This window comes from Struthio camelus, chromosome 9, assembly GCF_040807025.1.
Source record: "Struthio camelus isolate bStrCam1 chromosome 9, bStrCam1.hap1, whole genome shotgun sequence".
In the NCBI taxonomy this organism is placed as follows: Eukaryota; Metazoa; Chordata; class Aves; order Struthioniformes; family Struthionidae; genus Struthio; species Struthio camelus.
Window position 1 is genome coordinate 22,529,846 of NC_090950.1, and position 15,266 is coordinate 22,545,111.

Genomic DNA, 15,266 nt, shown 5'->3' on the forward strand with positions numbered 1-15,266 from the left:
GGGCCTGTTTCTTATCCCACCTCAAATACAAACCCAGCTTTTGGTCACTTTGGTCACATCTGTGGGTTTGTCTTGGTTCCCTGAAGGTTATTTCCGTGGGTATTTTTCCTCAAATCTTTCTTTCTCACTGTGACTCCCTTGCACTTGACTTGCATGCTTGTGTTGGACTGTGCAGGCAGGCTTGTTGAGGAGCTGCAAAATAGTGTGAGCTACTGGAGCAAAGAGTCTGGCTGGGCTTGTGCTGGGAGTTCCCGTTTGTCCTGATTTCCAATTCAAAGAGACTGAAAGTGTCGTTGAACCTTCAGGGGCCTGGCGAATGCTTCCTTTGATGATGTCTCAAAGTGTCTTTTTCTCGGGGTTGGAAGCATCGCTTGGGCAGGGCAGGATTAATTAATGCGGAGGTGCCTCCTGCAGCAGTTTCCTCCTCCTGGTCCGATGAGAGACCTGCCGGCTTGTTTGCAGAGCAGTGCTGCAGCCAGATGGTCACTCCAGAGATCAAGGTGGGAAGGGTTGCCAGGGCTCTTTGGCTCACTTTGAAATCAAAATCTTTAACTTTGCTTTGTTAAGTATTACTCCTAGGCAGACCTCTGAGGTCTAATGGTTCATTCCTAAATGCTGTTCCTTTTCCAGTCTTTGGGCTAGGTGAACAGTATATCTGTCCTCTGTCACCTCCGACTCGGTGACACCTGTGTGACTGAACACAAATCCAACTGGAGTCAAGCATCTCTAGATATCTGGGCTGTGTTTTTCTCAATGTACGTCCAGTAGGATGATTGTAAGTGGGCTGAGTAGGAATTCTTGGGAAAAAGAGTTGGCCATCTTAGGTGTGTGTTCAGTCCCCTCAGGTGGCCTGAGTGACCATCTAGGCAATTACATGGCTCTGGGGTACATGGGGAGGCTTTGGGACAGCAGTGGTGGTTGAGGGAGGCTGTAGGCGTTACAGACTAAAAATGGGAGAGGCTGTTCTTAGGCTTTCTCTCTCAGACGTGGTATCCCAGCTCCTGAGAGGTGTAGGTAGTAGTTTGAAATGTGGTGATCTGCTCTCTAAGGAATCCTTGTAAAGCTCCCTTAATTTGTTTGGAGAACAGAGGTGACCTTTCCTGCTCTGTGTGGCGCTGTGTTATTGTTGTGTTAGCAGGTCAATAGATTTGTGGATTTTTGTTATTTATTTATTTTTAATTTATTTTAATAGAGGGGGAAAAAAAACAGGTAAAGGCAGTGCTGTGAGGGAGTTCACGTTTGCTTAGGGACTGGCAGCTGTGGTGTGTACAGACAGGCAGGAGCACAGCAGGTCCTCTGCGAAGTAGGGTCTAATACAGCCAAAAGACCTGCAGATCTGTGTTTCCCTTTTTACGCTGTGCTATGAAATGGGAGTGGTGAAGAATACTCTGTCTGGGAGCTCGAGAGAGAAAAAGGAGATTGACTGTCACCATTTACACTCAGAGAGCCCTTCTCACTGCAGCGCACTGCACAAATGTGTATCCTATGTACTCTGCACAGGGGATAGAAAATACGGTGAGGAAGACCCCAAGAATCCCCTGGCTTAGGGAGTCAGGCATCTCAAATCCTCTAATCCTGGTTGATGTGTGCTGTTTGCCTGTGAAGCCCAAGGTCTCACTGATACGCGTGTGATCATTGGCGTGTGTATTCTCTGGTTAGGCCTGTAGCCCTTGAGGGGATTGTATCCCCGCAGGAAGCACACGTGTCGTGTCTGGACTTAGTCTAACACGCGAGTGCTTCACAACTGAAATCCGTACTCTGCCGGAGAATTGCCCTGTCCAATTTTCTCTTCTGGTGAAATTGCTGCAAAGCTCGTCCCTTTGGCCCCAGCATCTGATCTTGCTGGAGGAAGGAGGATTTTGCTCTAGAGCTAGGAGATGCTCACGTTTGGGCAGTAATACATGAAGGTGCTTCCTTTTGTTATTCCGTGTCATTAATCTGTATTTGTTGGGGCACAAAACATCCCTGCCCTAAGGGGTATGTACTACTACAGGTCTTGAAAATGAGATCACATTTGTGGCGTTTTAGTCCCTGAAGCTTGTGCTGTTAGGTAGGAATGCCTCCTTCCCCCCCCCCCACCCCAAGGTGGTTCTGTGGCCTGTAATAGGTGGGGGTGATTAAAGTCATGGGAGAGACCTACCTAAGCTGTGCACTTTTGGGGGGTTTATAGTAGATTAACTTCAGCACTGAATTTCTGGCCTTTGCGATCTTGAAAGAAATGTTACTGCTCCATTAAGATCTTTCCTCTCAATAACGGAACTAAATGAAGGAGCAGATTTTGCTTTTCTTTATCTGCTCTACTACACCGTTACATCTTTCTAGCTCTTTAATGGGCAGTCGTCACTGTTTAATTTTATCTTCTCAAACTTTCCGCCTCCCCTAGTAACAAACCCCTTGTTATCCTTGCCATTGAGATGCCTAACGTGCTTGAGGGGTTGTCTTTTCTTGTGCTTCTTCTTGCTGCTGCCGCCCCCCCCCCCAATCTTTATTCCTCAGCTCCCAGTTCTACTTTTCTGGTCACTCCTGTGTCCCGCGATTGCGTCTCTCTGAATAGCTTCCCTGTCAGGAGGCCTTAGATGGAAGAATCTGGGTGGGGACCCCCAGAGACGAGCAGTGATTGCTGCTGAGCTCCAGCGTGCTTCTGAATCGGAGGTTCAGAACCTCCTGTCTGAGCCTTTGTTAATGTCTCCTGGATTTCTGCTTTCCCTGAGCACGTTGGCTTGTGTTACGCCATCTTATTTCTTCATTGTGACCCCCTTGTGGTTAGCGGGTCCTGCTCAGGAGAGGCCGGAGCTGGCTAAAGCTAGAAACTCCCTTGTATTCGCTTGCAGTCTCGTCTGGGCTGGAGGCCACCGAAGGGAAATGGGGGAGGCCGGGAGCGGAGCAGCTGCACGCTCAGCTAGCTGGTAATGTCTGTGGAGCCCAGGGGTTTCTAACAGCGCAGCAGTCTCTGAGATTTGATTTTTATTGCTGCCTTTCTCTCCTGCGCGCACTCTCTTTTTTTCCCACCTTCCCTTCATTCCTAGGACATGACTCTGATATAAAATACCCTCTAATTTCCTGAGCCAGTCTGGGGCTCCCTAGAGAAGGAAGTGTCTGCTCGCCTCCCTCTCACCCGTCTCGGCGTCCTTGTTGCAAGCTGCCAGCTCCGTCTCCTCTTGGCCCCTCTCGCTGGCAGAGAGCGGGCGGGGAGCTGGGAGCGTGGCATCTTCCCAGGTCGCTGGGAGAGGATCCGCAGGCTCTCCCGGAGGAGCCAGCGGTGGGGGGATAGGATGGGGCCGGGCCGAAGCTGGATTTCCTCTCCCCTCCCCCAGCTGCATAGGAGCAGATGTGCTGTTTGTGTCAGTGCTGGCAGCCCTGCTTCCCCAAACGCTCTGCAAAGCCAGGCCTGGCTCCGGCAGCAACCCGAGAGTTGTCCCCTCCTCCCCCTCGGCTTGGCCCCGCATACAGGCCGCCCCAGTGTCACTGGGGATGGAGGCTGAATCATCCGCCCACTCGCCCTGCCTCCCCTGTAACCCTCCGCCCGCCCTCTCTCCCTCCCGCCCTCTCTCCCTCCCGCAGGTCTCTTTGTTGGAAAATTCAACGCAGATGAGTATTTGGGAGCGCTGGGCCTGTGGGCCAGACGCTGAACGAGCAGTTTGGCCGCACCGCATCTGCCAGCCTCCGGGGACAGGCAGAGGGGCTGCGAGCGCCGTGCGCGCGGAGCGGTTCTCTGCAGAGCGAAGCAGAGCGCTTTTGTTGCGTAGCAGAGGCTGACTGCAGGCTCGTCTGGGCAAAGCTCAGGCTGTTTCTCTGTACCAGGCAATTTTCGCTGATTAGTGAGGGCATCTGTTCTCTGCCGTGTTATGCCCAACCCCCAGCAGATCCCTAAACCTGGGAAAATCTGAAACCAGGCTGCCCTGATGGATGGTAAGCTAAAAGCAGTCCCTCTGAAATCATCTTTGGGCAGATGTTTTCTCTGAGCTGTGGTGGCTCCCACCAAATAGAAAGGCTTTTTGAGAACCAAGAGAGCCAGAACTCCTTTTGGGTCTGTTTTTTGGGGATTCCCAGGCTCAGGTCCCATCGACTGAGGGCTCATCCCAGCAGATCCAAGGGAGAGTTTCCTTTCATGGCTGCTTCCCCCTGCAACCCTGCAGGAGAAAACGTGGCACCGCACGCAGCTCCCCCAGAGGCTGCTCAGTTGGTGGCTTCTAACAGGAACCTGAAGTCTCTGCATGTGAACTCACGGTGGGAAGTGTGACTTGAACAGGGTGGTGAGAGATAGCGAGGAGTAATATTTTATCTCAGGGTTGAGGCTAGAGAGGAATGCAGGACTCGAATAGCTTGGAGACCGCGAGGATTGACGGACGTGAGCAGCGTTGCGGAGAGATTCTCGCTCGGCATGTGCCCGACTCCAGCCCAGCGCTATCAGTCTGTGCTCTGGGGATTCTAAATATATAATTCATTGTGCTCTGGCATCCGAGTGATAAATAGTGATAAATAATGCATCGGCTGGGGTAGGGAGTACTTCGCGGAGTCGGGCAGGGAGAAAACTGCTCCAGGGTGAAGCTGACCCCTGGGATGTCTGGGGCAACTGCAGAGTAATAGGAGTGATGAGAGCATCGGTTCTCAGGATAGACGCAGTTTGTTCTTCAGTTTGTTCTTCATCAGGTGTCGTAGCTGAGGATAGGCAAGGGTGTGCATGGGAGTTGATCTGCTCTGTGCCCGCTGAGAGCAGATTAGTTTATTTGTGCTTAGCAGCTGGTCACCTTGACCCTGCAAATATGTCACCCTGTCCCTTCACCCACAGACAGGATTCTGTGTTCCTGAGGAAGCAGCACGCAGCACTGAAAATTGGCTCTGCCTGAAGCTCTCTCTAGGAATTGGATGAAGTCCAGGCTACTGGCGACAGTATGAATGGATGCTAGTGCAGCCAGGCTAGGGTGCATGCGTGTGTTTGGAAGTGAGGAGACAACAGCTTGCCTGCGTGGTGTGTATGCCTGTTTGTTTGAAAGTGAGGAGACAACAACTTGCCTGCATGTGAAAGGGTTGGCCAGGGCACTGAAGGAGATGGGTTTCCCGAGGAGACTGACGGTGTTTGATGCTCATCCTGGACTGCAGGAGCTTTGGGCAGAGCTGGCAAGGGGAACACGGCCTGAAGAAGCATTAGGCTGGCAGTTTTAATCTGGCCTCCTTGCTCCTTTCCTGCTTTTCCCTGCTCCTCCATCTGTGCAAGAGGAATTAATGTTCATCTCGGAAGTGGATTAGACTGCTCAGTCTGTGACCTGCCAGTCTGTGCCTTCTGGGGATGGATAGCATTTGTCCACTGCCTCTGCTGGCTCTCCACGTTAGGCAGGGATCATGAGCACCAGCTGCCAGCGAAGACCTGGCAACCTGCTCTCTCTCAGCCTGCGGATCGCCCCTTAGCTGAGCGCGTTTGTCACTGGAGGGACAAGCGGGGCTGGCAGGGTGGAGCAGAGCCTGCTCCCCAGGTTTTGGCGTTCAAGCATTGTTCGTTTGCCTTTTCCTGATGCTTTGCGAGCGTTGATGTGATTTGCTGTCCTATTTTCAGTGACTGTTTGGGCAGCTGTCAGTGCCCCAGTAAACGCAGCCTGTAGCCCAGAGTACCTGTTTCTCCAAGCCCCGGCATGCTGAGTCTTGATGGCAGAGGCTGGGTTGCATGACAGGCTGGGGCAGCAGGTCGCAGCACTAGGGCCAGCTGCATCCTCTTCCATTCTCTGTGAATTGGGGACTGGCTTGAGGACCCTTGGGAGCTCCTGAAGTGATCTTACCTTCCTTTACTATGTTAGTTACTTACAAGCTACTTTGCTTAATGTGAATTTCCTTTTGTTTTGCATTTGTTCTTTTCCTGTTTGATACTTTTCCTTCCAAACATAATTTTTTCATTGTTTAGCTGCTACATGTTTTTTGTTTGTTTGTTTTTTCTTCAGCACGTGTGTCAAGCTATTTTAGATGTAGCTTGGAAGTGGAAATTTAGAAATATCGCAAGTTACTTATAAGAGTTCTTCGTATGAAATAAGAATGCTTTAAATGTTGTGGTTTTGTAGGAAGGAAAATGAACTTATTAAAGCCCATTTTGCGATTAAATTTGATTTATCAAAGTATGAACTGTATCTGATGAATTTGCAAGTTGAGTCGACTTCAGGCTTACTGTTGCAAAGGTACTCAGGTGCCCAATGATATTTAATTTTTAATTTTCTCTCCAAAGAAACCAGAACTTTTTACTATTGGAAAAAACAAAATTATCAGCACTCCCTCACTGTGAACGCTAGTAATAATGTAGCTGTTTGTGTAATACAGGAACATGACATTGTGGCACAACTATAAAGCTTGAAGTGATGTTGAAATTTTATGTATGTAATTAAAAGTGACAGTAACATTTGGGAGGCAGCATGTTTAATATATTTCACTTTCACGTATTAAAAGTCTTTGACATAGACTGTGATCATTTCAGATCATTATAAAGAAGGTATTTCTTTAGAAATAAGCGAACTGGTAAAAATGTGAATCTGAATTTTGTTGACTGATTAAAGTATGAATCTGGGGGCAAAACAGCTGGAGGCACATGGGAGAGTCTGTTTTACCCTTGTTTTCTTCCCTCCAGCCTGCCAGTTGTGGCTGTGGGCATGGGACAGGCTGGTGTTAGGGTGAGCAGCAGGGAGCTGCAGGTTCTCTCTCTGTCCCCTGCCCAAGCCTGGACTGTTTGTTGTTCAGTGTAGACACATGACTTGGAGAAAGTCTCCTTTTGCTCTGAAGTTCTGCATCTAGCTCTGCCTCCCTCCTCTCCTCTCTGCAGAGTGGTGAAAGAAGAAATCTCAGATGACAATGCCAAACTTCCCTGTTTCAACGGCCGGGTGGTGTCGTGGGTAAGCAAGTCTCTTGCTTTGTTATCGCTCTGCCTGTTTCTGCTCCCTCTGAAAACCACCATTTGATTGCACAGTGCCAAGAAAAGCACTAGGACTGCTCTGTACCATCCAAGTGCTAACTGCTACCAAAGCTGATGAGCTGGATTACCACGCTCCCATCCCTCTGCTGGAGGCTGGGCAATGTGGTGCTGGGTCCTCCGTGCAGGGGAGGATGTGGGATGCCTCTGTGGAGAGCTTGCTGTAACTGATGCCTAGCAGAGGTGATAGTCCCAGCCTGCCCGCAGCGTAACCCATGTGCCCCTACGGCAGGGTCAGCTTTCCAAGGAAAGTCCCACCCCGGTGACTGGCGCAAAGGGCTTAAGTGACTTTAGTGCTGGTGAAGCGGACTGGATTTGACTGCCCTGAAGACTAAAGGTACTGCCTGGGCAGCTGAAGGGCAAGCTTCTCCCTCCGTGCCATGCCATGCACATGCTCTGTCCCCTGCCTGCATGCCTTCCTCTGCCCCAAAGGGGACCCTCTGTTTGGGGGGGGGGGAGGGGAGGGGAGGGTATTCAGTCTCCATAGCCTGTCGTCCCTTTTTCCCCTCTGCTGAGCTGCAGTTTATGCTGGTTGGGGTGTGTGGATCTGCCCCTGGAACAGGACGAAGACCCAAGTGCTTTTTTCCAGAGGCCACCAAACAGCCATTATGCAGGGATGATCTTCAGTCTCTTGCAAATCAGGCTAGATAAGACCTGATGCTTCTCCTATCCCTGCATCAAACAGCTAAGCCTCGACTGGGGGGCAATGAAGCGACTGCATTTGGTAAAGGAGGGTGGGGATGGCAAAGGCTGGGTAACAGGACCAGGCAGGCAGGCACCCTGTTGCCAAACTAGCTCTTGCTGCAAGGCCGGCTGCGCAGAGCGCAGGGTGGAGCCCTGTGTGCACAAGGAAAAGAGGGTGCTCTGGGCTCCGACACAAAGAGGCCCACAGGCTGCAGCTGCTGGACTGTTTGCCGTCCTCCCTCTAGCGGTTATCAGGGCTCTCACAAAACATGGAGCCCATCCAGTTCTCAGCCCCTGTCCATGCTATTACTGCTGCATCTGTCCCTAGACATTTTCCCTCTGCTTCATTTCCAGCTGCCTTTTGTTTTCATATGCTCTGTCAGGGGGTTCCAGGGGCTCAGACCCCTCTCCATGGCTCTTTTTTTACCTGACCTGCTTTTCAATGTGATTCGTATGTCCACACAGCAATTGGCTTTCCTTGTAGTGGTTCTCTGGGGCTGACCGCTCAGCGCGAATGTCATGGGTCTGGTGCAGTTTGGTCTGATCTGCCCGCAGAACGCTAGCAGGAGCTCTGGTCTGAGCCGGCCGCCGTGCTGCTGCTGCAGACAGCGTCTGAAACGCTGGCTCCTTGTGGGTCAGTTGTGCCAGGAGTTAGCACCGCTGCCAGCTCTTATGCACCGAGGATGACAGCAGTCCCAGGGACCTTTATGCATGGCTGTCAATCCCTTTTTCTTTCCTTGCTGAGATTCCCTGTCTGTGGTTGTTTTGGGGATGGGGGAAACGTTTGCTTTGCTGTTTCTGCCAGACAGGCTGGAATGAGACTGTTTTAGAAACTTGGCACTTATTTTAGTGAGAGGGAAAGATTGGGGGGAGGGGGGGTGTTGGATCAGAGCAAGTATTTCCTGACAGTAAAAGGGGCAGGAAAAGCATAGGGTGGTTATTGAAACCTTCCCTGGAGGAAATCCTAGCCCCAGGAGTTTTGGAGGAAGGCAACATCAGAACCCCTGCTTGGGAACACCCCCTCTTCTCCCTCCCAGTAGCTCCCTGATAGCTAGCCTGCAGCTTGCGTCCAGACTTATTTGCCTGGTCTCATCCGGAGATCTTCAGGCGCAGAGCATTATGAATTTTCCCTAGGCAACGCTGGCCACTGCCAGCATCTCTTCTCCCCTTGTGCTCCCAGGCAGCATCTACCAGAGCAGGGATGTGGCCCCCCAGGGAGTGGGATGTGTCCTGGGAAGACATGCCACTGGGAAGGTGCTGGGAGCAGAGCTGGGCTTGTGCCTGGGGCTTGCTGGAGGGAGGGAAGCTGAGCTGAGAGCAAGACAAGAGCTAGTTAGACAGTTGTGAGAGCAGGAGCTGTTGGGCTTGTCCTGGGGCCTGCAGGACGGGCTCTGCAGCTTTTAACACCCCAGGGTGCTCTCTGCCTTGTCTGTTCCCTCTGCTGGGGCTTTCTTGGGGCTACTCTGTCCTCCTTGCTCCAGCTGCATCCCTGTCTCTGTTCCCAGTGCCTCCCTGGCAACAGACCTTTCTTTCCCTGCCTTGATGATAATCTGTGGGGTTTGTCTGCCTCCCCCCCCCCCCCCCCGCCTTTTCACCATTTCCCCAGTTCTCAGAGTTGGGCAGGGCATGGCTCATACTGTTTCATCTGTGATTCTGGAAAGTGCCCAGAATCTCTAGAAACAGGGGCTCTGCCTCCTCCTGTCTGGCTGGCAGCTGCTCCCGCTTCCTTGCTACACATGTGGTTCCCCCACCAACAGGTGGCAGAGCTGCCTCTGGATTTCCACTGGCCTTTACAGTATGGTGAGCAGGTATCAGCTCATCAGCTTCTTTCCAGCCCTCACTCCGTGGTCCTTCTGACTCTTTGTCCTCACCTATGGTGGCACATCCTTACTTGTGTTAAATTAGACCTCTCCTTCATTACATGAGTAGGCAGCTGGTTCAAGTACATAGACTGAGGCCTGACTCCTGCCGTGGTCGTCTTGCCTTACTGGGCTGGCTCCAGGCTGACCCACAGCCTGTTCTGTCTGGGTCAGATCAAGGTGCTGGGCCTTCCAGTCCTTCCTTGACACTAGGAGAGAGCTAATCCCCCTGCTTTCCAGTGCCCGTGCTTTGCAGGGAACAGGCATGGGACAGACAAGTGCAGGAATGAAAGGATGCATTGGGAAGTCCTTGAAGATGGAAATTGACTTTCCCTTGCTCACGTGCTCCACCTTTTCCCTGGGAACTTACTCCTTGGCCAAGGGAGAGCTCCTTTTTGGGCCCTTTCATCTCTGCTTTGGATGCCCTTTATGACCCTTGTAAAGGAATGGTGTTTAGTTGCTTTCCTGCCAGGACCTGTGGGAATTAGCCCTGTTGAACACAGCTGGGCAGTGGTGAGAACGCAAACCTGGCTGGGGTTAGGGGAGCTACTTTCCATTGAGCTCATTTGAACTTAAACTGTTTCTTTCTATTAGCTAGCCCGTTCACTGTGTCCCATTCCCTGAGCCCAGGGAAATAGCTGGTTTACGTTAAGAGCCAGCGGCCCAGAGGTAGGTGTGCCTGGGCTGCCCGAAAGCATTGCTGGTGTAAATAGTTCCTGGGCTTTGAGACTTGCTCGAATTTCTGCACTGGGAAAGATGCTGAGCTTACCAGAGGATGACTGGAGACTGTGCCCAAGCCACTCAGGTGGACACAAGTTGAAAGTTTGAAAAGGTTTTGTGGAACCCAGAAGACAGCATGCTGGAGTCTACTTCAAGGCCAGCCTTGGTCCTGGACCAAGGACCAAGGAAGCTGGGAAGGTGAAAAACCTGCTCGATCTCATGGCTTGAGGACAAAGTTGTAGAGGCCAATAAAATCAAGAGAAGGTCAACGAAGGAATAACTGATTGCTTTCTCTTCTGATGTAAGAACTAGGGAGAATCCCCTCCCTGCCACAGGACACTTGCTAAAGCTTATCTGAGCTCAAAGGTTGTGCGGTGCAAGTGTGGAGACTGATGGCAGAAACTCCAAGCAGGGCTGTTAGCCACCTGTATTTCACTGCTCAGGAATTCCTTGAGGAATAGACAAATGACAAATAGATGGAGGCTGGGAGCATGTTGAGGGCAGATGTTGCTATGTGCTTGGCCTCTTCCTGTACCCTTTCCTGGGCACCTGCTGTTGGCCTCCCTCAGAGATGAGGTACTAGGCCAGACAGGCTTTATGGCTGACTCGTTTGGCCATTCAGATGTTATTACTTGTAAATGTTTTCCTGCTTCCTCAGCCATTTCACTCTCTGTCTCTCATCCCTCTAGTTGGTGTCTGCAGAGGGGTCACACTCAGATGCTGGGTCAGTCTGTGCTGATAACCAAACAGAGCTGCCACCCTCCATGGAGCGCACAGGAGGAATTGGGGACTCCAGGCCCCCCTCCTTCCAGTAAGTTACCTGGTCACACGTCCTGGTTTCCTTAGGACCGCAGTGACTTTGCTCCCAATTGGGATGGGAAGACCAGATACTGGGGTGTCCCTATCCAAATTGGCAGGGATCACAGCCAACCAGAGGGCCTGATGATGAGGCTGGAAGCGGATTTGAAGTGGAGCTCTATCATTTAACGAGCAAGAGCACGCTGAAAGCAGTATAGGGTAGTTGGCAAAGAGCTGACACAGCTTCCCCCAGCCCATTGTCCTGCATGCATAGATGGGTTGTCATTGTTCCCCACCACCTCTGCTCCTGTCCCTCAGAAGAGGGAGACAGCTGATGGCTGGAGGTAGGCACCTACCAGTGCAGAGGTGGAAAGAGCCTGCTTATGCCATTCCCAGCTGGACACGTTTGTGCCTTTTATCTCATCACAGCCCTAACACCGGAGGGAGTAGGGAAAACCTGGACAATGAGACAGAGACAGACTCGGTGGTGTCATCGCAGAGGGAACGACCTCGTCGGAAAGATGGCCCTGAGCATGGTGAGTGTTGACGTTGTGGCCAGAGCTCAGCAGGGCATGGCTGGGGTACGGTGGGAGGCACTAGTCACAGACATGGGGCCACTCTGTCCGCTCTGCGGAACCTTCTCAGCTCGGAAGGGCTGTTCGATGGCCTGAGGCTATAGCCTCATCTTGGAGGTAGGAGCTAGCCCCTATGTGGCATCAGTTTGGTGCTCTCATAGAAACGTCAGGAGTGGGAGAGAGACAGAAGAGCCTTAGTCCTTCCCGGTGAAAAGTGCTGTGGGCAGTAGCCTTCCTATTCTCCGTGCTAGTCCTTGGTCTGCCAAGGACCAGCTGCAACAGCCTTCCTCGACTTAGCAGCCTTATTCCTGATTGGCCCGTCAGTCTCTTCCCCATCTTCTAGCAGGGTCAAAGAGGTATCCCACAGGAGATGGATCTAATGCCCATGTGGACTTGGAGCCAGCCTGCACTAGCTGGGGTTGTCTTATGGCCAGACCCCTTCTGAGGGGGCTGCCGTAGGCCCTGAGGTGAGGGATTCCCTGTTTGCTCTCTTAAGCACACTGAATCTGGTTGCTTCCTAGCACCTAGGGTGAACGGGACGGTGAAGGGAGAGCGGCGCCGAGACCTGGGCGGGTACGAGAGCTCCTCCACACTCATGAGCAGTGAGCTGGAGACCACCAGCTTCTTCGACTCAGACGAAGATGACTCCACCAGCAGGTAGGAGAGCTTAGGGCCTGGAGGAACGCTGGCTTCCCCTTGCCTTCCAACCCAGAGAGGTGCCAGCACAGAGCACAGTAGTTCTGGGGTCCTTGTTCAGACCGGCCGTTGTCTTGAATCTCACCCAGCAGCCCTCTCTGCTATCACCTGTCCCCTGTATGTCACCCTGCCTCTCTGCCCCTGGAGTCCTCTAGTCCTCTATTCTCTATGCCCTTTTCTGTGGTTCTCGTGCTGCCAGAGCTGCCCGACAGTGAGAGAAGAGCTGACTCTTGCTTTTGCCTCTAGGTTTAGCAGTTCAACAGAGCAAAGCAGTGCTTCCCGTCTGATGAGGAGGCACAAGCGACGCAGGCGGAAACAGAAGGCTCCGCGGATTGAGCGGGTACATGAGGACTGGCTATTCTGGGGAAGGCAGTGTAGGGCAGAGTGGGCTGCCAGGTGGATCTCTCCAGGGCTGATAGGGATTCAGCTGTGTTTGCTGTGCGCGCGTTTTTCCTTTGACATAGGTTGACTCTTAAGTCAAGAGAGACTTCTATAGAATCCTATAAACCCTTTCCAAGCCAGTGCAGCATTAAGAGCTGGGACTACAGACCTCATCCTGGCTGTGGAGAGGTCGTAAGAGCTGTGGCTGATGTTCCCCAGCTCTGCAAAGCTCCCACTGTTAGGCTGGAGCTGGGGTTGGTGGCTCTGGTGCCACAGGGGTTGTGGGGAGCACGTGTGGAGGGAGCAGGGGCTGGGAATGGTACCAAGGCACAGGTAGACATCCCTTGTTTCGCTTGTGTTGCAGTCATCGTCCTTCAGCAGCATCACAGACTCCACCATGTCCCTGAACATCATCACTGTCACGCTTAACATGGGTGAGTTGAGGCATGACCAGAGTCTGCAGCCCTTACAGAGTGAGGTTGGGTAGTGGAGCGGGGAACCGAGGAAGGGGCCAGGAGAGAACGTACAAGGAGGGATGAGGAGACGGATTCTTTGGGAAAGTGGCTTGTGCTGAAGCACTGCTCTCTCAAGAGTTTTGTCATGTCTTAAGAGGTCTCTCCAGGACAGAGGTGTGCAAGTGACCGTGATTAGCATATGGTTTCTCTGAGGTTAGGGCTGCTTGTGCCTCCTGCTTTATGATGTTATATTTCATTCTCCTTCCATCCCTACAGAGAAATACAACTTCCTGGGCATTTCCATTGTGGGACAGAGCAATGAGCGTGGAGATGGAGGCATTTACATCGGCTCTATCATGAAAGGCGGTGCTGTGGCAGCTGATGGCAGGATTGAGCCTGGAGACATGCTCTTGCAGGTACTTTGCACCCACATACTCCCATTGTTGAGCCTGGGAGAGCAGTAGAGAAAGACCCAGAAGCCTCCTTGCACATTTTGGCAGACTAAACCTGGGAAGCTGCTCTTGGAAGGAGGAAGCTGAGTCACTGCTGAGCTGAGTGGGGAGCTCAGCCTCTGGCCACATCTTTGGGACTCACCCCTTTGCATTGTTTGCAGGTGAATGACATCAACTTTGAAAACATGAGCAACGATGATGCTGTACGGGTGCTGAGAGAGATTGTGCACAAGCCTGGGTAGGTACTCTGGGTTGCTTCTCACTTCTGTGGGCAGCTGTATGGCATGTCCTTTGGGTCTGCGGGTTGTGTTTCCCCAGCTGTCTCTGCCAGCAGCTCTGAGACTGCAAGGACCCAGAACTTAGGTTTCTAGTATTGCTTTTGTTCCTGGGTTTTGACGTCCAAAGCAAGAAATGGAGCCAACCCAGTTGTGGTGAACTGGGGGGCCACTTCCTGACTTTTGGAGATGCTGTGTCACCTTTTTGCTTGGCTTGGCTAAGAGGAGGGTTGTAGCTCCTACTGCCTACCCCATTTTTTTGGCCATGCCACTAGGGAAATCCGTAGCTGGCGGGGGGGATAAGGGCAGCACTTGTGCTGGCTACTTTCCTGTCCCCCAGGAGGAGAGAGCCCACATACAGCATCCTCCTTGGGTCTCACAGGGGGTTGTGCCACTGAGCGCTTGTTCTAACTCTTACCTTTTTGCTGCAGGCCCATCACCCTGACTGTTGCCAAGTGTTGGGACCCCAGCCCCCGGGGCTGCTTCTCGTTACCTAGGAGTAAGTGGATAGCTGACCCACCCTTAACGCTGGTGCCCAGCCCATGTGAGAGCCCTGCCTTGAGCACTTACTTGATTGTTGTCTTGTTCTTCTCCTTTGTGTGTGTGTGTAATGCCGTGTGGCACTGAAATGGGGTTTGATGGGGGTTCAGCTCTCCTGCTAGGAGGCCACAGTATCCTATTCCCAAGCCAAAATGCCCATAAGCCCAGCCCTCCTTCCCACATCACGCTGGGGACGCGTTTCACTGGGGCAGGGGGGTCACTTGCTCAGAGCGCCAGAGGACAGAGAAACACCCCCCTCAGCCATAGGGGGATCTCTCCCTCTGCACCTCTCCTGCTGACCCTCCCTCTCTTCTTTCTCTCCCAGTTGCTCCCCAGCGGATCTGGGCTGGGCCAGACTCTCCATGCTCCGATCCGGGTGAGTCCCGGCAGATGCTGGGGATGGAATGGGCTGTGCTGAGTCCCCGCCCTCCCCCCCCCCCCCCCCCCAAGAGGTGGATTTGATGAGGGGATGATTTCTGATAGCTACTGACTGACTTTCTCTTTACTGCAGGTGAGCCCATCCGGCCCATTGACCCGGCAGCCTGGGTGTCCCACACAGCAGCGATGACCGGCACCTACCCAGCGTACGGTATGAGTCCATCCATGAGCACAATCACTTCCACCAGCTCCTCCATCACCAGCTCCATCCCAGAGACCGAACGTAAGTCCTCGTGCCTCCGCGCTCCCTGCGCTGCACGGCTTCCTCACCTACGCTGTGCCCTAATGGGAGCAATACTTCTGCATGGGGAAGGTCTCCCAAGCCAAGGGACTAGAGCAGAGAGAGAGAGAGAGCTCTCACCAGGCAGGTGCATAGATCAGCAGGAGTTCTGGCTGGGAGAGTTAGTGCCATATTTCTTGATTTCTACTTAAGGAGAATAGGAGAGCCTG

General features: G+C 52.5%; 1 protein-coding gene across 7 annotated transcripts in view; it reads left to right on the forward strand.

Annotated features, from left to right (window-relative positions):
* DVL3 (dishevelled segment polarity protein 3) overlaps positions 1 to 15,266 on the forward strand; it is a 34,906-nt gene that overhangs the window by 14,841 nt on the left and 4,799 nt on the right. For 2 of the 7 annotated variants that reach the window (XM_068955100.1, XM_068955104.1), the window contains 11 exons: positions 6,797 to 6,866; positions 10,896 to 11,017; positions 11,434 to 11,540; positions 12,101 to 12,236; positions 12,522 to 12,615; positions 13,021 to 13,090; positions 13,388 to 13,527; positions 13,725 to 13,801; positions 14,270 to 14,382; positions 14,704 to 14,754; positions 14,890 to 15,039. In XM_068955100.1, the coding sequence (XP_068811201.1) occupies positions 6,797 to 6,866; positions 10,896 to 11,017; positions 11,434 to 11,540; positions 12,101 to 12,236; positions 12,522 to 12,615; positions 13,021 to 13,090; positions 13,388 to 13,527; positions 13,725 to 13,801; positions 14,270 to 14,382; positions 14,704 to 14,754; positions 14,890 to 15,039 (1,130 nt within the window). Of the gene's footprint in view, positions 1 to 6,796; positions 6,867 to 7,183; positions 7,281 to 10,895; positions 11,018 to 11,433; positions 11,541 to 12,100; positions 12,237 to 12,521; positions 12,616 to 13,020; positions 13,091 to 13,387; positions 13,528 to 13,724; positions 13,802 to 14,269; positions 14,383 to 14,703; positions 14,755 to 14,889; positions 15,040 to 15,266 lie in introns of those variants that run through there. The other 5 variants (XM_068955101.1, XM_068955105.1, XM_068955102.1 and 2 more) reach the window with 5 other exon arrangements.